The sequence below is a fragment of the Candoia aspera genome, chromosome 5 (assembly GCF_035149785.1).
Source record: "Candoia aspera isolate rCanAsp1 chromosome 5, rCanAsp1.hap2, whole genome shotgun sequence".
Taxonomy (NCBI): Eukaryota; Metazoa; Chordata; class Lepidosauria; order Squamata; family Boidae; genus Candoia; species Candoia aspera.
In genome coordinates, this window is record NC_086157.1 from 84511264 (window position 1) to 84536934 (window position 25671).

The following is a 25671-nucleotide window of genomic DNA, read 5'->3' on the forward strand; positions in this document are numbered from 1 at the left end:
AATATTGGTATCCTGTCCTTTTCAAGGCAGAGGCAATCCCTAAGGCTCAGAAGTTAAAAACACAGAACAGAGGATATGATGTACCAAGCAGCATTTCCCTGCTACTTCAGAGGTCATATAATTTGACCTCGCAATATAGGCTCGGTTAGAAGCCAAAGAAAAACCATAACTGATTCCCAAAGAAATTTCTTGAACAGCAGTTCCTGCTAGCCAATGACTATCTGATTTTGAAAGTTAAAGGGTCAGTGGTCAATATAAATCAAAAGTTTCACTGGGCGTAACAAACACCTAGAACGTATTCATTGGATCCAGCCTATATTTACATGGCAGCTTAATAATGCACACCTCAATTTTAACATCAGAGCTAATATGTAAAGTAAGCTGCCTATATATTGGATACTCTGGAGAAACTTGCTTGTCTCTTTTCACCACTAAAAATATTCTACTGAGTAACTCGCTTAAGTTTTGTTATAGCTGTTAAACAGAATTGGTTTTATTCTTTAGGACTGAGTACAGAGATTTGCTATTCCAGCCCTGGATGATTCCCATTTTTGCTTTGTTTTTCTCTATGTCACAAGTAGGTAAGGCACTGATAATAAAAAGCAATTGAGTATCACACTGCTTTGCTGAAATGAACATCAGTGGGTAGAATTCAAATAATTTCATTCTGCTGGTGAGAAGGCCTTTGTTAGCAGAACAGGACAATTTCTTGCCTCCTTCCCGAAACCTTTAAAAGTGAGGGTTTGGTTAGAAAGATTTGGTCAGCTAAAAACTCTCTAACCTTTTTCAACTGACCAACCTGTTCTGTTGCAGAAGATACTCCAGAATATGCATTTTAAACACTGATATTATCAAATAGATAGCAATTTATCCATTTTAAAGTCTTAGATGAAGAAAAAGAAAATCCCCAAATATCCTTTTCTATAAATGAGGGAGGTTGTGCTTATTTTTCAAAAGGAAGTTGTCCTTTTTGGACCCCCAAAAATATTGTCACTGAGTTTTTGTAATTCATACATGTATTTCACTTTGATTTATTAATTGACTGATTACTGAAAAGCCATTTAATCCAAAATTTAAACATTATTTAAGAGCCTTACTTATTTTCATTCAGGAAAAAGAATTCTCAAAAAAATTTAAACACTTATAATTGTGTTACTATCATTTTTTTTTTTAGTTTTCAGCAAAAGACAGCCTGTTTTTCAAGGCCCCAAATGTCAGATGAGATTGCCATATCAGATTCCATACCAGGTATACCATCCTTTGAACTATAGTTTCAGATTGGTTTTACTGAATTGGTAGAATTATTCTTCAGTTAGGAGCTTAAGACTTATCTCTTTCACTTAGTTTTAATTTTACAGTAAGACCTTCTGAAGATTGAATTTATTGGAAACAAAGCAATTAAATCTCCAGTCCTCCTCCTCCTCCTCTTCTTCTTCTTCTTCTTCCTTTCGTATCCAGATCAAACCTTAAACTGCCAATATGACACCACCTTCTTGGCTTTGTCATTGGCCAAAAACAAGTCATTTTCAGAGCACACTATTGGTAATAATCAGCAGGTCAGCAGGTGGGCCGGATTCTGTATCTCTCCACATTCACATAATGTGTTATTGTCCATCAGCAACCCCCACTTGAGCATATTAGTCTTACACTTAGGCACTCTGACCCTCAACCTATTCAGACTCCTCCAACTAACGTAAGGGAGGTCAAATCCCTCAGCCATGTTCTCCTCTGGGACTATTCCTTGGTCAGTGATTTCTCTCTTCCATCTTCCAGTTCGGTTCTGCTCTTGTGTGCCCTCAAGAGTATTTGTTCTTGCCATGAAACTCTTCCTAGATTTTAGTCAATGAGTTTGAGGTTCGTACCCATACAGACTGTGCCAGGGATCATTCTCTTGTTTTGTTCTCTCAACATCTGCTGCCATTTCTTTCCTGATCTTGGGTGGTGCAATACCAAGAAGGGGAAACATTTTCTTAATTGGTGTAGGTTTAAGACATCCTGTCACTATTCATCACTCATTTACGGTGATGTCAACTTGTTTCGCATGTGTAGACGCACTCCAGACTGGAGCGCCGTACTCTGCTTCAGCAACACCCAAGGCCAAAGCTGATGTTCGTAATGTGGATGGCCAGGCTCCCCATGTATAATTTGTCAATTTCCTAGTAATGTTATTCCTTGAACTAACCTTGGCCTTAATATTCAGCAGTGCTGTTTAAAGGAAAGCGTTTGATCAAGTGTCACACCAAGATACTGCAGTTAGGACAATCCTGTAATCGGTTCCCTTGCCAAATGCATTCAGTTTAGCCCCGGCGTCTCAATTTCAAAGATGGAAAGTGCACACTTGGGCCTTACTTGGATTAGGCCTCAAATGATTAGCAGTGTAATATTGTCCTAATTTTTCAAGTGCTACAGTGAGAAATCTCCAATCAAAGAGAGCTATCCTAATTTACTCCACCCTTACAGTTTTGTTACATACCAAAAGAACCTGATTGATTAGACTATGCCACATAAATAAACATCCTTTTCTTCCTACTGTCTATTTTAGGCTGTTGTTTCTCTGAGCAAATGTTTCATTGTAAGGCCAAATACAGTTATTGCCTTACACTAAAATTCATAGGATTCTGAAGTACAATTGTTCTCAGTACTAGCCTAATTTGCTGTACAATTTATTCCTTATTACAATCTTGTAATTCTGTGCCATGACATAACTTTATATTATGTGGAATAGACTGCCTTAAGTCCTCCTTTTCTAGAGATTTTTTTTTAAAAAGTGGATGACCTTCTGTCAGAGATCCTGTAGTAGGTCCTGCACTGAGCAGGAGTTGGAGTAGAAGACCTTTAAATTCCTTCCAAACCTATGATTGAGTAGAATGGTTAGAAATCTCTAAAATCCAATGTGTGGCACTGATGCTGATAAAAGCTGTTACAGTTCATACAGAAAGACACTAAGTAGACCAGCATTTGTTCACATTCAACTACATTTTCCTGAACAAAATTCCTACTAGTGTGAAATTTAAACTGAATGCCTCATTTATAACAACCAATAAACTGATGAATTAAAAGCAATGAACATTCTACATGGAAAGGCTTCATCTTCTATTACCAAAAATAATTTTCCACAGGCAAAACCTGTTTTTAAGATTGCTTTTCTCTTACTGTCTCCTATACATTCAATTCTCTTTTTCTAGCAGTAACAAATGAACCGAGTTTGGAATCTCTCCTGTCCAAAACATCTAAAACTCTTGACCGGCCAAGGGCAACGCTGGGTAAAGTTATTTTTCACTGAAATGGTTGTACTGAGTTTTCTATTTCATCAGAAACATTTTCATTCCATGTGACTTAATTTCTTCCAGGATACAATAGCCATTCTTTCAATACTAATTTTTCTTTATTTCTGTCTTCTTTAAAGCCTCTAAAAAGGCTTTGAAAATTATGATTCATTATTGTATTTTAAATTTTAGGTATGCATGGATTTATTTTTTTATTATCCATCATTTTTATCTAGAATAGTCTTTGTGAATAGTTACCACTTGTCTTGGAAACATTAAATCCTAAATTCTATACTGTACAACATGCATTATATCTCCATCATTTTCATCAGCTTGCTGGTCCATTTCATACTGAATTTCTTCATCATTATAAGATCCTTGCATGTACATTTTTATGTAAGATATTTATAAATGAATCCTGAACAATTTAATTATAAAATTTATCCTCTTTTCAGCACCAACTGAAACACCATTTACTACATTGAAATGGAAGCATTCTGCCACTCCAGAAGGATGGCATGAGAAACTTGGTAATTAAACTCTTTTAAACACACATTTATGTATACAGATACAATTTGTTTATGAATCATTTTTGTTTCACTGAACTTGAATATGACCAGAAAGTCATCATAGGTAACCTTCTCATAATTAATACATTTATTTCTAATAATTTTTATTTTCAGGATTTTGGGAACCCGAATTATTTTATATTGATTTTACCTTACATGTGAAAAGGAATTCCAAGCCATGTTGCATATTTGCATCTTGTACAACCACTTGGAGAAGGCATGTGGGTTTACCCCTCTTTCTTTTTGTGCTTATATTGAAAAAGAAAAGCATCAATGTCAGTTTGGTACCTGAGAAATTATGCAAATATTTTTGATATGCTGGCTTTTTGGTGAACTATAAAATTTCTGTCATATACACACACACACACACACACATACATACATACACACATATACATACATACACACACATACATACATACACACATATACATACATACACACACATACATACATACACATACATACATCATATTGTGTGTGTATGTAGATATAGATATAGATATATCTGTATGCACATGATGGTTTTAATTTCATTTCAGATATTAAAAATAAATAAATAGGATAAATAGAAAATATTTCATTCATTGCAATGGTATCATGCAGTGAAATTTAACTTTTTCTTTGCAGTGTTTGAATTATTTTATTTTTTCCTAGTCTCTAGTCTACCATCTGTGAAGCAAAACATACCTAAAACATCTAGGATTACTGAAAAATTAAAAGCATCTCCAGGTAACAAAATCTACAGAAATTATAACCATATTTTTCAGTAGAAGGAAATATATACAGCTCAGGGTTGAACTGTGGAGTCCTGGTGCTCTCTGCTTGCAGACATTTCATTAACGACTATGTAACATCATCAGTGTTAGTGAGAGTGGGGTTTGCTCCCTGTTTATATACAGTAGCTTGCCCTGCCAGTGTTGGAGAGGGTGGGGAAATGTTTTTCTCCTTGGTAGTTCCTTGATTAGGCTATTGTTTTCTGCTTGATTGTCTGGTGTTCATCCCTGCTTAACTGGGCGTTATCTACTGGAGAGGAGGTGTTCTGGTCTTTTTGTTTCCTTCTTAGCTTTTTTATTGTCTCTTTTGAATGATATATAAATGTGGTTTATCTCTATGTGTCTATTGATGGCTGATTTGTCTGAATGCCAAGCTTCCAAAAATTCTCTAGCATTTTGAGATTTAGCTTGGTCTAGGATGCACACAGTTCCCCAGTTAAAATTGTGGTTAAGTCTGTCCACGTGTTGTGAGATTAAGGATTTTTCAACTATATTTTTCCTGTGAAACCTGTAACAAACCCCTCCTTTTTCACAATAGAAAATAATGAAACAATGTTTTCAGAAAGAGTAGGCTCCTATGACATCAATAAAAAGGCCTTGTGAAGCTATTCTGAGCTTCCACATGCAATTTTGTGGTAGGAAAAAAAGATGGAGAAAGCGAGAAAGCTACAAATAGAAAACCATGACTTCTGGATGATCTTCTTAAAAATTCCCTGAATGGAACAAGATGATTGCACAATAAAACCTGGATGCACACAGAATGAACATTCAGATGTATTAATCAGCTTACAGATACACTGTTTGAAAACGTATTTGTTATAACTGAATGTATCCACTGACCTAAATTATGAAAAGTGAAAAGATCTGCCCATAACTTCATAATGAATATTTGTAGGAAAACAAGCAAAATACATTAATTGTTGAGTTAACATTATATCAGTCAAAATACAGATCGGTCTCCTGATTTTAGAAAAAGTATTTTGACTTTTTAATAAGGCCATGGCAAAAGGAATAAAATTATTTCCTGTAAAAATGTGTTGGTTATCTACATGAAAAGTCAGAACATTTCTTTTTCATTAGATTTAAATCACATTTAATTTCCCTTATCACTGTCCTAGATTGCTCTTTGCAGCATCTGTTGTGTATGAGTATCTGACATTTTATATGGACCATACAGAATCATGTAGCCTTGTCTTTTCCAGGTGGTTTGCAAATGGATAACAGGCAACATTGCCTTGATTCTCTGCTAGCTCATCTTTTCAACAACAGCAGTTCGGTGCCTAGAGCTCTGGTTCATACTGCAGCCCTAGGACTATTCAAGTCTTCAGCTGGTCGATTCTTACTACATTTTTGAAATATTAAAAGTAGACATCCAGGTTAAAACAGTTGCCTTTTGGGAAAGCAGTGTTATCTTCACTAATGGCATTATGTATTCTATGTCTCTCTTCCATATAGTAAGTTCATTATTGTCTTTCAAGTGTTTAACCAAGGTCAGTGCAGTAAATATGTCTAGGCACTCAGATTGCTCTCTTGAAAAGTGAAGGTCTCAGCTTGAAAAGATAAGTTGCTTTTATAGTAGATGCTAAGTAGCCATAGCAACAACAAAGATCAGCTTCTAGTAAAAATATTAGATTAATATTTTATGTAAAAGTATCTAATTCCCAAATGATGTATTGCTATTTAATTTTCTTTTTCATTAGCAGAAAAAGAATCACAACAGAAAACCACTACTTCTAGCATTTTTAAAACCTCAGAATTGCCAAGAACAACAATGGGTAAAGATCAATTATGTTTACATAAAATTACAGGAGAACAGTTTTAATAATTAAATACATTTGCGTATGCTTTAAATATTCTATAGGTGGTCAGTTTGCATAACCGTAGTGGGTGGTCCCTTGGTCTGGTCACGGTATATCAGCTGTTGTCTTCTACCTGAGTTGGCTGTGCTGTTCCTTTGCCTGGTTCCTACATTAGAGTTCAAGTGATGAAGCCTAAATGGAAACTATACTGTGTACCAGATTAGATGTTCTCATACTTTTAATTTAGATTATAGTTATACTTGCTAAGATCCTTCCCTGCTTACTATTATTTGCATGTATTTACTGCTATTTGCTGCTGTTCTTGACAGCTTCTCATTAATCAGTTGTTTTAAACTGCCATGTTCTCTAGTCAGGAGTGTGATGCAGCTATTCTCCTACTCTCTTTTCAAAATGATATCAATACTTTATATCTTTGGTTGAATTGGCTATCATTTAGCCAAACAAATTAGGCTATGAGAGAAAGTCACAAACCAAATTTAGAGAAAGAATAGGAAAGTGTCTTACTGAATCTTAACAAGTATTGGGTGATGAGAGTATGCTAGCTGCTACTGAGACAATTAAAAAAGTCGGGGTGAATTTTTTGTCCTTTTTTTTCAGTTCCTTTTCCCTCATAGGAATTCTTCATAGCCCACTAAAAAAACTGAAACTTCCAAGATATCTTGATTCAGACCTAGCAAGTCTACCCTTTATATCTGAACTTTGGTAAAGACAAAGTTTATAGAAACATATTTTTTTACATGTATATTGTCTGTTAGATTGTATATATATATATAATGGATTCCACCCAGGACCTATGATTCTGGGTGTGGATTGGGCCTCAAGAACAAAAATGGAATATCAGGTTGGTTCCTTAGCTCTTAGTAAAGTAAAGTAAAGTAAAATTTAGGGAACATAAAATGAACACTTTCCCCCTTCCTTTATTATCATGAAGGAAGAAGGAAATTATGGTGTGCAGTCAGACCCATATGTTAAAACAGATCATTGGTACTGAACAAATTGACTGTGCAAGTTATTTTTTATTTTCCACATGCTAAGTGGAAAATGCATAACGGCAAACTGCACCCTATTTTACTGTGTAAAAAGTGTGGAGTACACCATACCCCTTTTAAAAGAACCCCATCCAATTTGACAGAATCCTTTACTACTAAATTTAATAAGATCAGAATGATAGGTTATTAATATTATAGCATCAAAATGGAAAGCAATAAAAATAGAATTGTTTGAGAAAAAATATTCCAATTGCTCTAATTATGTATACTCTGTGTGTGTGTGTGTATACAAAGACAGTAATATATCTGAGAAAAAATTAATTATTTGAAGTACAGAAAATTAATTATTTGAGGAACAAAAAAAATTATTTTAGTCCTCGCTTAACAACCATTTGTTTAGTGATGGTTCGGACTTATGACAGTGCTGAAAAACCGACTTAGAACCAGTCCTCACACTTACAACTGCCGCAGTGGCCCTGCAGTCATGTGATCATGATTTGGAAGCTTGGCAACCAGTTCACATTTATGACTGTCTCAGTGTCCCATGGTCACATGATCACCATTTTCGACCTTCCCAGCCAGCTTCTGGCAAGCAAAATCAATGGGGAACCACATGATTCACTTAACAACCACATAGTTCACTTAACACCCTCAGTGATTTGCTTAACAACTGCCTCAAAAAAAATAATAAAATCAGGTTGGATTCACTTAATGACTGCTTGCTTAGCAACTGACATTCTGGTCCCAATTGTAGTCGTTAAGTGAGGACTACCTGTAATTGTATGCTTGTGAAAGTAATTGATTAGATTCCTATAATTTAAAGCAAAAATGTATCAATTGTTATTTAAAGACATATTTTACTTGCACCAAACAAAAAGCTGCTATAAAATCACAGCAATATATTAAAAGAAATAAATGAACACTTTAAAAACCAACAAGCAGCACCAATAATTAAATACAACTACATTAGACTGGCTTTTTCCTCTTGGTTAAAAATATCACGATAGATACATACTTTAAGGTATTAATCAAGTTCCAAAAATCAATCAAGACTAGACCAGTGTGCCAAATGCTATCCTATACATACATACCTGAAAAGTAAAGCTCTTTCCAATCAGTGAAACTCGTTTCTAAACAATTTGATAAGATTGCATTGTACTAGTTACTTTTTCAAACAGCAATCCCATGTCCTTTTGGACATTTTAGAATCTTACAGAAATTGCAACAGTTGTTTAGAATTTGCCTTGTGGAAAAAGAGAGAAGTCAAACCTTACAATACAAATAAAACCCAACATATCAATGCTTATATCAATCAACCATCTGGGTGATTTTATGCAGTTTTGGATCTAGATGCGGACAAAATTCTGTAATAGAAGGATTCTCATCCAGTTTAAAAATGCTTGTAAAGAAGCAGTTCTGAGTGCACAGTGCTTTTTTTTAATTATCATTTTTCCTTTTTATCCTTCAGCTCCCAGGGAAAAAAAATCCCTGTTTCCAAGCCCCAACTTCTTCCCCATCTGGAAGAGCCAAAGATTGTACTGGATAACTGCTATCTACTTTCCTATAACTATTTTGTTCCACAGTGTGGATCAAGATTTCCCTCTTATTGTTTTGGACAAATATTTCATAATAACAGAACATGTCACCTTGTTTTTATTATATAACTTTACAACATGAAATAAAATATACTAATTATAAGTTTTCTTTTGACTTATCTAGAAATCCAAAAAGATTTCATTATTATATAACATTTTATGTGTCTATCATTTTATGAAATGAAACACAGAACTGAATTAATACAACTGGACAATAATATCAGCAACATTTGCTTAAACACTTGATGACAAATAGTAGTACATGATAATTAGGATAAAATTCTGAAAGCTTTTAAAAATACTCATAAACATAATAAAAATGAAATAAAATTTCTGGTGGATTTATCAAGACTATTTTCATTCAGTGCAAAGATTTTGGGTATTTTGAGCATTAATATCTGTATATTCAAGCTATGTTAAATCATAAGTAAATTGTTCAGCCTTAATAAGTTCTTGGGAACTGAATACCCAAATCCACTATTTCAGTCTGGAAGGTTTAGACTCATCCTTATCAAATTTCTGTGTTTCTAATATGCTTCTCCAAGAACCTTAACGAGAGAGGGCCATTATCTCTCTACGTAAAGATGGACATTACTTTTTCCAAAGTGAATTAAGTCATTTCATGCTTGAAATAGCACAAGCAACACACCATTTCCAATATTTGAATTTGTGACAGGATTACCTATACCAGCCTCTCTCAACTTTTTGACCCTGGAGGAATCCTTGAAATACTTTTCAGGTCTCAGGGAACCCCTGCACATATATTCAGTGCTCTAGTAACCTATTTTAAAATGGTTACCTGGTTGCTGAACATAACAACTCTCAATTATCAAGTGAGAATTATCTACATGCCTAGAAGGTTTAGGCTTTCTTACATTGTCTAGGAACCTTATTAAAGCACTACAGCAAACATCAGAACACTAACAGCAATATGCTATTGCAGCATTTCTCAATCTTTTGACCCTGGAAGAACCCTTGAAATATTTTTCAGGCCTCAGGCAACTCCTGCACATTCAGGCTCAAATATAGGCCAGAAGTTACAAAATTATTATATCTGTTTCATGTGTAGGCCTGTCTATATACATTAACAGTGTTCTTAAACTAAAAATAAAGAATGAAACTTACCTCTTAATGTGAAGTTGCTGAAATTTGAAATATTTTTTTAAATAAATTGTGATCTCCCAGGGAACCCCTAGTGACCTTTCACAATAGGGTTCTGCAGAACCCTGGTTGAGAAACCCTGGCCTATACAAATGAAAAAGGGAAAGCCATCTGCAACCTGCTTCTATCAAGGCAATATATGTGAACATAAATCTGAAGCTAAACTGAAATTGTTTGTGTGTTAAAGATAGACTTGTTGATTCTTGGGTCCAATACCCTAGTATCCCATATAAACTCCATTTTATTGAGGAAGAGCACAGAGAACTCTGCAAAGTAAAATCGGATAGGAGTTATGAGAAAATTTGCAACAGATATCCAACAAGCAGGACATAGAATAAGGAATTACATATACATATAGACACAATACTTGATACAATTATGTTCTATACAGCATAATGTCTTAGATATCCTTATATAAAGACCATCCAGGTAAATGAGAAGCAACTGACATGACTTTTGCTCTATAAACTTACTTTTTAATAATAATGTTTATTCCATATATTTTTAGAGTTGGAAAAGATACAGAATTTGTGAGATCAAGAAGGAAACTTGAACATATAAATAAGGGGATAGATTTCTTCTAAAGATATGTCATGGATCTATTTTTGGTTGTGAGGAGAAATTTGTGATACTTGATCTAGCCCCAGAACTTGATCTCTTAAAATGGCAGGTCTCTGGTATGCTTAATTTGATACATTAGCTTAAGTAAATCAAAAACAGTTGGGCAATGTGCTGGTGGCGCAATTCCTTTGTATTTATTTAATTATTTTCCTAAAGCATTTCTATTTAACTAATCTCAAAGTTCATTTCTTTCTATTTTAAGCAGCATACTACGGAGTTGGGATTTTTTTCTCTTTAAAAATGTTGGAAATTTTTTTAAAAAAATGGTGCCAGCAATTTCAGCCTAGTTCTGCCCTGATGCAAGATAATTTTTAGTTTGTATTAGATTTTCAAGAATAGGTTTATAATTTCATTTATAAAAGACATATTGTTTATATTCTTGTTTGCTTTAAAATTCAGTCACCTTGTCCAGGCACCTTCTCTCTCAGACTATCTCATAGGGTTGTTGTTGTGGGGATAAAATGAAGACTGATCCCCTTGTAAGCTGCCCTAGGTTCCTGGAAGAAAGGGAGGATATAGAATCTAACAAGCTAACTAAACCAAGGAAAATATCAGCAGTTATGCATGCACTTCAGTAATCTAGAGAGTAAGCCCTGCTATTTTATTTTTAAAATATTTGTAGCTCATTTTTCCAAGTTGCTCAGCAAACATACATTGTAGTAAATTATTTAATTATCACAACATTTAAGGTTAAGGTTTTAACGTTTAAAGGACACGGACAGGATTCTCTGTAACTGTTAGCTCTGTCACATATGGATTGGATAAAGTGCCCAGGGAAGAGATGGGAAATTGGATGCAGGTAGTAGTCAATGCCTCTTTGAGGGAAGGAGAGATCCCAGCATCTTTGAAAGAGGTTCTGATATGCCCATTCTTCAGCAGGTCAGCCCTGGAACCAACACTGATAAAAAAATTGGGTCCTATCTCACCAAAGCAAGATAAAGCTGTTGTTAATTCAGAAGCCTGAGTTCCAGGTTATTGCCAATTTTAACTCTCAAAGGGGTTATATACCTCCAGAGAGAGCAGATCCTCTATTTCAGGCTCGTTCTAGACTCAGTGGTCCTGTTCAAAGAGCAGGTGGAAATTATGGTCAGGAGGACCTTTACCCAGCTTCAGCTGGTATGGCAATTGTGGCCTTACCTGGAACATGATGTGCCGAGGACAGTCTTTCATGCCCTTGTCATATTGTAATTGGATTATTGTAATGTGCTCTACATGATGCTCTTCTTTAAGACCACCCATAAATTGCAGCCGTTCCAAAATGCAGTAGCTTGCATGCTTAGTGGGCAAGCTCAGTACTGTCATACAACACCACCTCTGTAGGAGCTGCATTAGTTACTGATGAGTTTCCAAGTGCACTTCAAGGTTCTGGATGCTTCTATAAAGCCTGATACAGCTCAGGGCCTAAGTATACAGTGTAAGAGACCATCTTTCCTAAGTAGATTCTGTCCTAATCTGGACAAAAAGAGAGCACCTGCTAGAGGTCTCCTGCCATCTCCAGGTGTCAGGAGCAAACATGGCAGCAGGTGTTCTTTTTGTGGGCTATCCTCCTTTAGTCCAACTAAGGCAAGAATAGAATGGCCTTCAAGACACTTGTAGAATTGAGGCTTTTTGGAAGGCCTTTGGGGATTGATAATTGTGGAGTCATGGGTATTGAAAATTGTATATATTATTGTATCATTACATTACATTACATTACATTACATTACATTACATTACATTAACTGTGCACCATCTAGAATCTCAGTGGATTGAGACAGTAAATGAATTCAGCTAATATACTGTCTTGTCAATATCACAAGGTTTTGCTTTTTCAAGTATTATATTGACAAGCATAATAGCATATTTGTCATGTTCACTGTTTCAATGTACACTGTACATCGTAACATTTCACATGCCATGACGCTGACGCGCGTTTCTGTTTGGGAGGGAGCTGCTGTGAAACCTTGTGCCAAGCTCTGTATCTATGTTCATTTCAATGGAATATGTTTGGGTTATGTTCTCTGTTCAAGGACTTTTCCCGCAGACCATCAGAAGCCGTTAGGAGCACCTGGGATTGTGGACTTGGGAGGATTCAACGGGGGGAGGGATCTCATTTGCACTGAGGATTTTTAGTTTGCATTTGGTGCGCTTTTATCATTTTCAGCTTTCTTTGTGATCCTGCATACTATTCTTTAATAAATCAGATATCTTTGAATTCCTGCTCATGAGTCTGATAGTGTTTTAGAATAGGCATTCACTACAATATTTCATTTATTGATTGAATGCATTTAATGTCTCAATCCACTGAGATTCTAGATGGTGCACAGATTATAATATAATAATATAATATAATATAATGTAATGTAATGTAATGTAATGTAATGTAATGTAATGTAATATAATATAATATAATATAATATAATATAATATAATATAATATAATATAATATAATATAATATAATATAATATAATACTTCCTACTAAAATAAAATAATACTTCCTACTGAATGATATCTTATCACTACTTGGATTTTATATCTATTTTATCTTCTATTTGTATTGGTCATTTGTATTTTAATTTATGTGTTTCATGGTTTTAATTGTCAATTTTACTGTAAACCGCCCAGACTCCCCCTTTTGGGGGGACATGGGCAGTGATAGAAATTTGAAAAATAAATAAATAAATATAAATAAATATATAATACAATAATATTAGATTATTGTAAATTGCTCTACATGACACTCTTCTTTCAGACCATCCAGCTGCATAAATTGCAGCTGTTCCAAAATGCAGTACTTACTCTTACTTACTTGAAATCTAGAACAACAGCACAGTACTAATTAGCTGATTATAGTTACCTTTCACAAATGATATGCCATTAAAATATCCCATACAGAATACCAAATTTAAAATCCTGAACTCTTATATTTCTTTCCTCTGTCTTAAAATGATATCTTTTATACCTCACCAGTTACCAGCAAATTGGTTCCACTTCCTGCCACAACTAAGATATCTGCCACTGATGGACATCCAGTGGCAACAATGGGTAAAATATCTTTTACTTCAACAATTCCTAATTCTTCTATTAATTTCTTCTCATAATCATATGCATCCATCCATTATTTTTATTATTTAGTCATGTGTTTTATTCATGCCATTTATTTATAATTCGAATTTTATTAGTCTTTTAAATACTGGAATTTGTCTACTATCATATGTTCCTTACATTATGGTATCAAAAGAGAGATCTGGTCCCCTCAAATTGTTTATCAAATATGAAACTAAACTGTTGTATTCTATTGAACTGTGTCTAATTTGATATGAATAAAATTCTGAACCTCTAAAACAGGAATAGTCAAGTGTGATGAGAGGTTTGAGAGATTAGATGTAAACATGCCATTCAACTTTAACATAATTTATGTGTTGTTCGTTCTCTTCCAGTTTCCACTGAGGCAGATAGTTCTCCTTCTAAACCATCCACATCAAAACTCCCATTTACTGAGCCTGGTAATAATGCATGTCTCAATGTTTCCTGAAATCTTATGCAACGTGACTGTTAGTAGTGAGTGCACTGATGTTGGCCATCAAGTAGTACCTGGGCTGCATTGAAATTTCAATCAAGATCTCTTTGATTCATATTCAGCAATAGAACACAAGTAAACAAGCAAGACAACCTTTTAAAAACAAAACTTGATTTAAAAAGGATAGGATTTATTTTCTCCAAGGTGAATAAAAATAAAGCTAATGTGTTAAACATCTATATAATTATCTATACTGTCAGAGTTATGAAGCTCACACTGTGAGGGCCAATGCAGGAAAATTGGGTCATATGTTCACACAATAGAAAAATGCTAGACATCAAAAGATAATTGTCCTCAGCAAACGCAAATTTAACCAAGTTCATTATCCTTGAAATATATACTATAGCTCATACATAACAATTCAAATATCTCTCTTGTTAAAAGTCATAATGAATACTATTCTTTCACTTAGCTGTTTTGCCTTCTGGGTACTTTTTTAGCAGCAAACTCTCCTACAGTTTCAACCTTTAATTATCCAGAAATCTATTTCATTTTCAGTTACAAATCATTTGGTATAATATTATTATAGTAACTCAAACTGTTGAGTCTATTTACTATCCTTTCAGGAGATCAATTAAATCTTGACTGGATTTCTTTTCAGCTTCTTATGAACCAAGCCCTGTCCCATCAATATCTAAAGAACTCGACTATACCAGGCGTGAAGAACCAGACAGGAGAATCGGTAGAGTAACTATTTCTAAATAGTTCTTTCTCCTAGTTTTACAAGATAACTTCTTGAAATACAATAATGTATACATATAACAAATGAGTATCAAATACAGACTTTCTTGAAATTGAAAAATGTGTAATTTCTAAATATATAGATCCAATCATGAATGCTATACAAAACTGAAATATAAACTCTTTATTGAATGGGAATAGAGTAGACTTTAAAATATAAAGACATACCACCGTAAAAAAAACACATTCCTGTGACAGTCCTATACAGAGGAATAAAGTACTTAGGTGTGACCACGTCCTTCAATCCGGAGATCCTGAACTTATTTAACGGCTTTGCTTTATTCCAATTTCAACTGAGCTGATAATTATCTTTCAAAACTATTGACCACACCAGAATTCCCCATTACTAAGCCTGGTAATTATCCATTCTTACGTGTTTGACAAAAATGTATGCAGTGGGATTCTTGGTAGATACTGAACTAATGGTGGCTATGTAGAGACAAGGAGTTCAAGGACTGAGAAAAAAATTGAAAGGTGTGCTCATGGTGCTATATAAACACCTACATAGTATTAGAAGAATCCACCACTAAACACTTCTTTCTTCTGTTACTTTTAAAGTCTATTTTCATCAGGTTTAACCCCCATTACCCTCTGGGTGTTCTTTCTCTTTTCAGTACCAAATCCTTCAGTAAGAAATAAATACACTCACTCTATATTTTCAATCTTGTACCATTCTGTAAGAATATTGATTGATTTTGGAATGGACCTTCCTTCTTTGCAATCAAGCCCTGTTCCATCAAAATCTAAAGAACGCATGCCAGAAGTACCAGAAGGGGAACCTGGTAGAGTGACTGTTTAAAAACACTTCTTTCTCCCTCTTTATCACATAGCATCTTGACTCTCTCTACTTTACTGTTAGAAAACACGAACATGAAATGCAGAGCTTCTTGAAACTAAAAAAGTCATAATTTCTAAACATGTTGATCCATACCTGAATACAGTACAACACAGAACATATCCCCTTTCTACAACAGGAATAGAAGTAGACCTTCAGTTTGAAAATATCCCACCATACAGACCCAAACGTCCAGTGATACTCCGGTCTGGAGGAATAAAACTCATTTCAGAAAATATATTTCTTCATCAGAAGACCATGCATGATAATTTCATTGTAGGGTGGAAAGCCTCTGAGGCATCTTGGGGGACTTAGCTGATATCATGTCCTTAAGTCTCGACATCCTGAACTGAATTTGGGGTTGTTTCCTTGTTTTCCAGTTCCAACTGAGGCTGATAATTACCTTCCTAAACTATTGACCACACCAGAACTCCCCATTACTGAGCCTGGTAATTATATGTTGTTATGCATTTGATAAAATTGTGTGCAGTGGGATTTTGGGTAGATAATGAACTAATGGTGACTACATAGACAAAAGGTCCTCCTGGACTAAGCAGAACTTTGAAAGACGTGCTCATGGGTCCCATGTACTCTAGCACCACAATACACAGAAGCCTAGAATAAAACCCCCACCACCACCAAACGTGTTTCTCTGATGCTAATTTTGATGTCTGCTTTCCTAAAGTTTAACCCCCATTGCCCTCTGGGACTTCTTTCTCTTTTCAGTTCCAAAACCTTTATTAAGGTATAATTACACACACACTATATTTTGAATCCTGTAGCTTGATGTAACAATATTGGTTAATTCTGGACTGGACCTTCCTTTCAGCTTCTTTTGAACCAAGCCCTGTTCCACCAAAATCTAAACGACCCGTGCCAGAAGGACCAGAGAGGAAACCTGGTAGAGTGACCTTTTTTTAATACTTCTTTCTCCCACTTTGCAAGATAACTTCTTGATTCTCTCTAGCTATTCTTAGACAACATGAACATGAAATCAAAGCTTCCTGAAATCAAAAGGCATTATTTCTATATACACTGTATAGTGATCCCATCGTGAATGCAGTACAACACTCAACATGTTCCCTTTATAGAAGGTGAATAGAATAGACTTCCAATTTGAAGAAATGTCACCATACAAACTAAAGTTTCCTGCGAAAGTAAGAAGAGTAAAAAATGATCTGAGACTACCCATTTCTTCATCAGAAGACCATATATTACGATTATATGTTCAGGTTAAACCCCTCTGAGGCATCTTTGTGAACTTAGCTGTTACCACGTCCTTCAGTCTGGACATCCTGAACTGAATTTTCGGTTCTTTACATTTTTCCAGTTCCAGCTGAGGCTGATAATTACCTCCCTAAACTATTGACCACACCAGAACTCCCCATTACTAAGCCTGGTAATTATGTGTTTTTCTCCATTTGATAAAATTCTATGCAGTGGAATTCCAGGGATATAACGGACTAGTGGCAGCTTCTTGGGCACAATGAGTTCCTGGACTAAGCACAAGTTTGAAAGACCTGCTCCTAGCTACCATGTAGCACCTCAGTACGCAGATCCATAGTTTTAAAAGATTCCGCCTTTAAATGGTGTTTTTCTCATATTGTTTGAAGTCCATTTCCCTGAGGTTGAACCCGGATTACCCTCTGGGATTACTTTGCCTTTTCAGCTCCAAATCATTTACTATGAAATCATTTTCATATTCACACCATATTTTGAATACAGTAATTTCATCGAAGAATATTGATTAATTCTGGACTGGACCTTCCTTTCAGCTTCTTTTGAACCAAGCCCTGTTCCACCAAAATCTAAACAACCCGTGCCAGAAGTACCACAGAGGAAACCTGGTAGAGTAACTTGTTTTCACTTCTTCTTTCTCCTTCCTTACAAGATAACTTCTGGAATCTCTTTTGTATATACTTAGAAAACATGTATATCAAATCCAGAACTTCTTTAAATTAAAAAGGCATAAGTGCTAAACGTATTGACCCAATCGTGAATGCAGGACAACCCGGAACATATCCCCTTAATACAATGGGACCAGAAGTAGACCTTGCAGTTTGACAATATCCCAGCATACAGAAAAAATCTTGCAGTCATATTCCATAGCAGAGGAATGAACTCATATGAGTCTATGTATTTCCTCATTGGAGGACCACACATGACAATTAGATTGTAGGGTGGAAACCCTCTGAGACATCTTGGGGGAATTAGCTGATATCATGTCCTCCAGTCTGGACATCCTGAGCTGAATTTGGGGTTGTTTGCTTGTTTTCCAGTTCCAACTGAGGCTGATAATTACCTTCCTAAACTATTGACCACACGAGAACTCCCCATTACTGAGCCTGGTAATGACTGTTCTTATGCATTTGATAAAAATGTATGCAGTGGAATTTTTGGTAGATAATGGACTAATGGTGACTACATAGACACAAGGTCCTCCTGGACTAAGGAGAACTTTGAAAGACATGCTCATGGGTCCCATGTACACTAGCACCACAATACACAGTTGCCTAGAAAAAAAAAACCCACCACCACCAAAAATGTTTCTCTGATGCTAATTTTGATGACCACTTTCCTAAAGTTTAACCCCCATTGCCCTCTGGGACTTCTTTCTCTTTTCAGTTCCAAATCTCTTATTAAGATATAAGTACATTTTGAATCTTGTGGCTTCATGTAACAATATTGGTTAATTCTGGACTGGACCTTCCTTTCAGCTTCTTTTGAACCAAGCCATGTTCCACCAAAATCTAAACGACCCGTGCCAGAAGTGCCACAGAGGAAACCTGGTAGAGTAATTTTTTTTTAACTCCTTCTTTCTCCTTCTTTACAGGATAACTTCTGGAATCCCTTTTGTATATTCTTAGAAAACATGTATATGAAATCCAGAACTTCTTTAAATTATAAAGGCATAATTGCTAAACATATTGACCCAATCGTGAATGCAGGACAACCCAGACCATATCCCCTTAATACAATGGGAACAGAAGTAGACCTTGCAGTTTGAAAATATCCCACCATAAAGACCAAATCATACAGTCATACCCTATAAAAGAAGAATGAACTCATCTGAGACATTGTATTTCCTCATCGGAGGACCACACATGTCAATTTCATTGTAGGGTTGAAAGCCTCTGAGGCATCTTGGGGAACTTCGCTGATATCATGTCCTTCAGTCTCACCATCCTGAACTGAATTTGGGGTTGTTTGCTTGTTTTCCAGTTCCAACTGAGGCTGATAATTACGTTCCTAAACTATTGACCACAGCAGAACTCCCCATTACTGAGCCTGGTAATTATCTGTTGTTATATGCATTTGGCAAAATTGTATGCAGCGGGATTTTTGTTAGATAATGCACTAATGGTGACTATGTAGGGACAAGGTAGCCCTGGACTAAGGAGAACTTTGAAAGATGTGCTCATGGGTCCCATATACTCTAGCAACACAATACACAGAATGCTAGAATAAAAAAACCCACCACCACCAAAGGCGTTTCTCTGATGCTAATTTTGATGTCCGCTTTCCTAACGTTTAACCCCCATTGCCCTCTGGGACTTCTTTGTCTTTTCAGTTCCAAATCTCTTATTAAGATATAAGTGCACACACATTATATTTGTGATCCTGTAGCTTGATGTAACAATGTTGGTTAATTCTGGCCTGGACCTTCCTTTCAGCTTCTTTTGAACCAAGCCCTGTTCCACCAAAATCTAAACGACCCGTGCCAGAAGTACCACAGAGGAAACCTGGTAGAGTAACTTTTTTTAACTCCTTCTTTCTCCTTCTTTACAAGTTAGCTTCTGGAGTCTCTTTTGTATATACTTAGAAAACATGTATATGAAATCCAGAACTTCTTTAAATTAAAAAGGCCTAATTGCTAAACGTATTGACGCAATCGTGAATGCAGGACAACCCAGACCATATCCCCTTAATACAATGGGACCAGAAGTAGACCTTGCAGTTTGAAAATATCCCACCATAAAGACCAAATCATACAGTCATACCCTATAAAAGAAGAATGAACTCATCTGAGACATTGTATTTTCTCATCGGAGGACCACACATGTTAATTTCATTGTAGGGTGGAAAGCCTCTGAGGCATCTTGGGGGAATTAGCTGATATCATGTCCTTCAGTCTGGACATCCTGAACTGAATTTGGGGTTGTTTGCTTGTTTTCCAGTTCCAACTGAGGCTGATAATTACCTTCCTAAACTATTGACCACAGCAGAACTCCCCATTACTGAGCCTGGTAATTATTTGTTGTTATGCATTCGATAAAAATGTATGCAGTGGGATTTTTGTTAGATAATGGACTAATGGCGACTACATAGATGCAAGGTCCTCCTGGACTAAGGAGAACTTTGAAAGACTTGCTCATGGGAACCACGTCCTCTAGCAGCACAATACACAGATGCCTACAAGACAAAAACCCACCACCACCAAAGGCGTTTCTCTGATGCTATTTTGATGTCCGCTTTCCTAAGTTTAACCCCCATTACACTCTGGGACTTCTTTCTCTTTTCAGTTCCAAAACTTCTATTAAGGTATAATTACACACACACTATATTTTGAATCCTGTAGCTTGATGTAACAATATTGGTTAATTAATGGACTGGACCTTCCTTTCAGCTTCTTTTGAACCAAGCCCTGTTCCACCAAAATCTAAACAACCCGTGCCAGAAGTACCACAGAGGAAACCTGGTAGAGTAACTTGTTTTCACTTCTTCTTTCTCCATCTTTACATGATAACGTCTGGAACCTCTTTTGTATATACTTAGAAAACATGTATATGAAATCCAGAAATTGTTTAAATTGAAAAGGCATAATTGTTAAACATACTGATCCAATCGTGAATGCAGGACAACCCAGACCATATGCCCTTTAAACAACGGGACCAGAAGTAGACCTTGCAGTTTGAAAATATCCCACCCTATAGACCAATTCTTCCAGTGATACTCTATAACAGAGGGATAAACTCATCTGAGACAATGTATTTCCTTATCAGAGGACCACGCATGACAATTTCATTGCAGGGTAGAAAGCCTCTGAGGCATCTTGGGGGACTTAGCTGATATCATGTCCTTCAGTCTCGACATCCTGAGCTGAATTTGGGGTTGTTTGCTTGTTTTCCAGTTCCAACTGAGGCTGATAATTACCTTCCTAAACTATTGACCACACGAGAACTCCCCATTACTGAGCCTGGTAATTATCTGTTGTTATATGTATTTGACAAAATTGTATGCAGCGGGATTTTTGTCAGATAATGCACTACGGTGACTATGTAGGGACAAGGTAGTCCTGGACTAAGGAGACCTTAGAAAGATGAGCTCATGGGTCTCATGTACTCTAGCACAACAATACACAGAATGCTAGAATAAAAAAACCCACCACCACCAAAGGAGTTTCTCTGATGCTAATTTTGATGTCCGCTTTCCTAAAGTTTAACCCCCATTACCCTCTGGGACTTCTTTCTCTTTTCAGTTCCAAATCTCTTATTAAGATATAAGTACACACAAATTATATTTGGAATCCTGTAGCTTGATGTAACAATATTGGTTAATTCTGGACTGGATCTTCCTTTCAGCTTCTTTTGAATCAAGCCCTGTTCCACCAAAACGTCCCGTGCCAGAAATACCACAGAGGAAACCTGGTAAAGTAACTTTTTTTAACTCCTTCTTTCTCCTTCTTTACAAGTTAGCTTCTGGAACCACTTTTGTATATACTTAGAAAACATGTATATGAAATCCAGAACTTCTTTAAATTATATAGGCATAATTGCTAAACATATTGACCCAATCGTGAATCCAGGACAACCCGGAACATATCCCCTTAATACAATGGGAAGAGAAGTAGACCTTGCAGTCTGAATTATTCCACCATACAGACCAAATCTTCCAGTGATACTCCATAGCAGAGGAATGAACTCATCTGAGAGATTGTATTTCCTCATTGGAGGACCACACATATCAATTTCATTTTAAGGTGGAAAGCCTCTGAGGCATCTTGGGGGAATTAGCTGATATCATTTCCTTCAGTCTCACCATCCTGAACTGAATTTGGGGTTGTTTGCTTGTTTTCCAGTTCCAGCTGAGGCTGATAATTACCTTCCTAAACTATTGACCACCCCAGAACTCCCCATTACTGAGCCTGGTAATTATCTTTTGTTATCCATTCGATAAAGATGTATGCAGTGGGATTCTTGTGAGATAATGGACTAATGGTGACTACATAGGGACAAGGTAGTCCTGGACTAGGGAGAACTTTGAAAGATGTGCTCATGGGTCCCATCTACCCTAGAAGCACAATACACAGAATCCTAGAATAAAAAAATCCACAACCACCAAAGGCGTTTCTCTGATGCTAATTTTGATGTCCGCTTTCCCAAAGTTTAACCCCCATTACCCTCTGGGACTTCTTTCTCTTTTCAGTTCCAAAACTTTTAGTAAGGTATAATTACACACACACTATATTTTGAATCCTGTAGCTTGATGTAACACTATTGGTTAATTAATGGACTGGACCTTCCTTTCAGCTTCTTTTGAACCAAGCCCTGTTCCACCAAAATCTAAACAACCCGTGCCAGAAGTACCACAGAGGAAACCTGGTAGAGTAACTTGTTTTCACTTCTTCTTTCTCCATCTTTACATGATAACTTCTGGAACCTCTTTTGTATATACTTAGAAAACATGTATATGAAATCCAGAACTTCTTTAAATCATATAGGCATAATTGCTAAACATATTGACCCAATCGTGAATGCAGGACAAGCCGGAAGATATCCCCTTAATACAATGGGAAGAGACGTAGACCTTGCAGTCTGAATTATCCCACCATACAGACCAAATCTTCCAGTGATACTCCATAGCAGAGAAATGAACGCATCTGAGACATTGTATTTCCTCATTGGAGGACCACGCATGAAAATTTCATTGTAGGGTGAAAAGCCTCTGAGGCATCTTGGGGGACTTCGCTGATATTATGTCCTTCAGTCTCAACATCCTGAACTGAATTTGGGGTTGTTTGCTTGTTTTCCAGTTCCAGCTGAGACTGATAATTACCTTCCTAAACTATTGACCACAGCAGAACTCCCCATTACTGAGCCTGGTAATTATCTGTTTCTATATGCATTGGATAAAATTCTATGCAGTCGGATTATTGGTAGATAATGGACTAATGGCAACTACATAGAAACAAGGTCCTCCTGGACTAAGCAGAACTTTGAAAGATGTGCTCATGGGTCCCATGTACTCTAGCACCAGAATACACAGAAGCCTAGAATAAAAAAACCCACCACCACCAAAGGCATTTCTCTGATGCTAATTTTGATGTCCGCTTTCCTAAAGTTTAACCCCCATTACCCTCTGGGACTTCTTTCTCTTTTCAGTTTCATATCATTTATTAAGATATAATTACACAGACAATGTATTTGTAATCCTGTAGCTTCATGTAACAATATTGGTTAATTCTGGACTGGACCTTCCTTTCAGCTTCTTTTGAATCAAGCCCTGTTCCACCAAAATCTAAACGTCCCGTGCCAGAAGTGCCACAGAGGAAACCTGGTAGAGTAACTTTTTTTAACTCCTTCTTTCTCCTTCTTTACAAGGTAGCTTCTGGAATCTCTTTTGTATATACTTAGAAAACATGTATATGAAATCCAGAACTTCTTTAAATTATAAAGGCATAATTCCTAAACATATTGACCCAATCGTGAATGCAGGACAACCCGGAACATATCACCTTAATACAGTGGGACCAGAAGTAGACCTTGCAGTTTGACATTATCCCATCATACAGAGGAAAACATATCAATTTCATTGTAGGGTGGAAAGCCTCTGAGGCATCTTGGGGGAATGAGCTGATATCATGTCCTTCAGTCTCGACATCCTGAGCTGAAATTGGGGTTGTTTGCTTGTTTTCCAGTTCCAACCGAGTCTGATAATTACCTTCCTAAACTATTGACCACACGAGAACTCCCCATTACTGAGCCTGGTAATTATCTGTTTCTATATGCATTTGATAAAATTGTATGCAGTGTGATTATTGGTAGATAATGGACTAATGGTGACTACATAGACACAAGGTCCTCCTGGACTAAGGAGAACTTTGAAAGACATGCTCATGGGAAGCACGTCCTCTAGCAGCACAATACACAGATGACTACAAGACAAAAACCCACCACCACCGAAGTCGTTTCTCTGATGCTAATTATGAGGTCCGCTTTCCTAAAGTTTAACCCCCATTGCCCTCTGGGACTTCTTTCTCTTTTCAGTTCCAAAACTTTTATTCAGATATAAGTACATTTTGAATCCTGTAACTGTATGTAATGATATTAGTTAATTCTGGACTGGACCTTCCTTTCAGCTTCTTTTGAACCAAGCCCTGTTCCACCAAAATCTAAACAACCCGTGCCAGAACTACCATTGAGGAAACCTGGTAGAGTAACTTTTTTTATCTCCTTCTTTCTCCTTCTTTACAAGTTAACTTCTGGAATCTCTTTTGTATATACTTAGAAAACATGTATATGAAATCCAGAACATCTTTAAATTATAAAGGCCTAATTGCTAAACATATTGACCCAATCGTGAATGCAGGACAACCTGGAACATATCCCCTTAATACAATGGGACCAGAAGTAGACCTTGCAGTTTGACATTATCCCACCATACAGAGGAAATCTTCCAGTGATACTCCATAACAGAGGAATAAACTCATCTGAGACAATGTATTTCCTCATCAGAGGACCACACATATCAATTTCATTGTAGGGTGGAAAGCCTCTGAGGCATCTTGGGGGAATTAGCTGATATCATGTCCTCCAGTCTGGACATCCTGAGCTGAATTTGGGGTTGTTTGCTTGTTTTCCAGTTCCAACTGAGGCTGATAATTACCTTCCTAAACTATTGACCACACGAGAACTCCCCATTACTGAGCCTGGTAATTATCTGTTTCTATATGCATTTGATAAAATTGTATGCAGTCGGATTATTGGTAGATAATGGACTAATTGTGACTACATAGACTCAAGGTCCTCCTGGACTAAGGAGAACTTTGAAAGACATGCTCATGGGAACCACGTCCTCTAGCAGCACAATACACAGATGACTACAAGACAAAAACCCACCACCACCAAAGGCGTTTCTCTGATGCTAATTTTGATGTCCGCTTTCCTAAAGTTTAACCCCCATTACCCTCTTGGACTTCATTCTCTATACAGTTCCAAATCTTTTATTAAGATATACTTACGTTTTCAATCCTGTAGCTTGATGTAACAATATTGGTTAATTAATGGACTGGACCTTCCTTTCAGCTTCTTTTGAACCAAGCCCTGTTCCACCAAAATCTAAACAACCCGTGCCAGCAGTACCACAGAGGAAACCTGGTAGAGTAACTTGTTTTCACTTCTTCTTTCTCCATCTTTACATGATAACTTCTGGAATCTCTTTTGTATATACTTAGAAAACATGTATATGAAATCCAGAACTTCTTTAACTTAAAAAGGCCTAATTGCTAAACATATTGACCCAATCGTGAATGCAGGACAACCTGGAACATATCCACTTAATACAATGGGAAGAGAAGTAGACCTTGCAGTTTGAAATTGTCCCACCATATAGACCAAATCTTCCAGTGATACTCCATAGTAGAGGAATGAACTCATCTGAGACTGTATTTTTCATCAGAGGACCACGCATGTCAATTTCATTGTAGGGTGGAAAGCCTCTGAGGCATCTTGGGGGA

General features: G+C 36.4%; 1 protein-coding gene across 1 annotated transcript in view; it reads left to right on the forward strand.

Moving 5' to 3' along the window:
- ABI3BP (ABI family member 3 binding protein) overlaps window positions 1-25671 on the forward strand; it is a 185183-nt gene that overhangs the window by 70928 nt on the left and 88584 nt on the right. The window contains exons 15-22 of the mRNA XM_063304721.1: window positions 3722-3796; window positions 6312-6386; window positions 13750-13824; window positions 17711-17782; window positions 18215-18283; window positions 19610-19681; window positions 21067-21135; window positions 21518-21583. Of these exons, the coding sequence (XP_063160791.1) occupies window positions 3722-3796; window positions 6312-6386; window positions 13750-13824; window positions 17711-17782; window positions 18215-18283; window positions 19610-19681; window positions 21067-21135; window positions 21518-21583 (573 nt within the window). The remainder of the gene's footprint in view (window positions 1-3721; window positions 3797-6311; window positions 6387-13749; window positions 13825-17710; window positions 17783-18214; window positions 18284-19609; window positions 19682-21066; window positions 21136-21517; window positions 21584-25671) is intronic.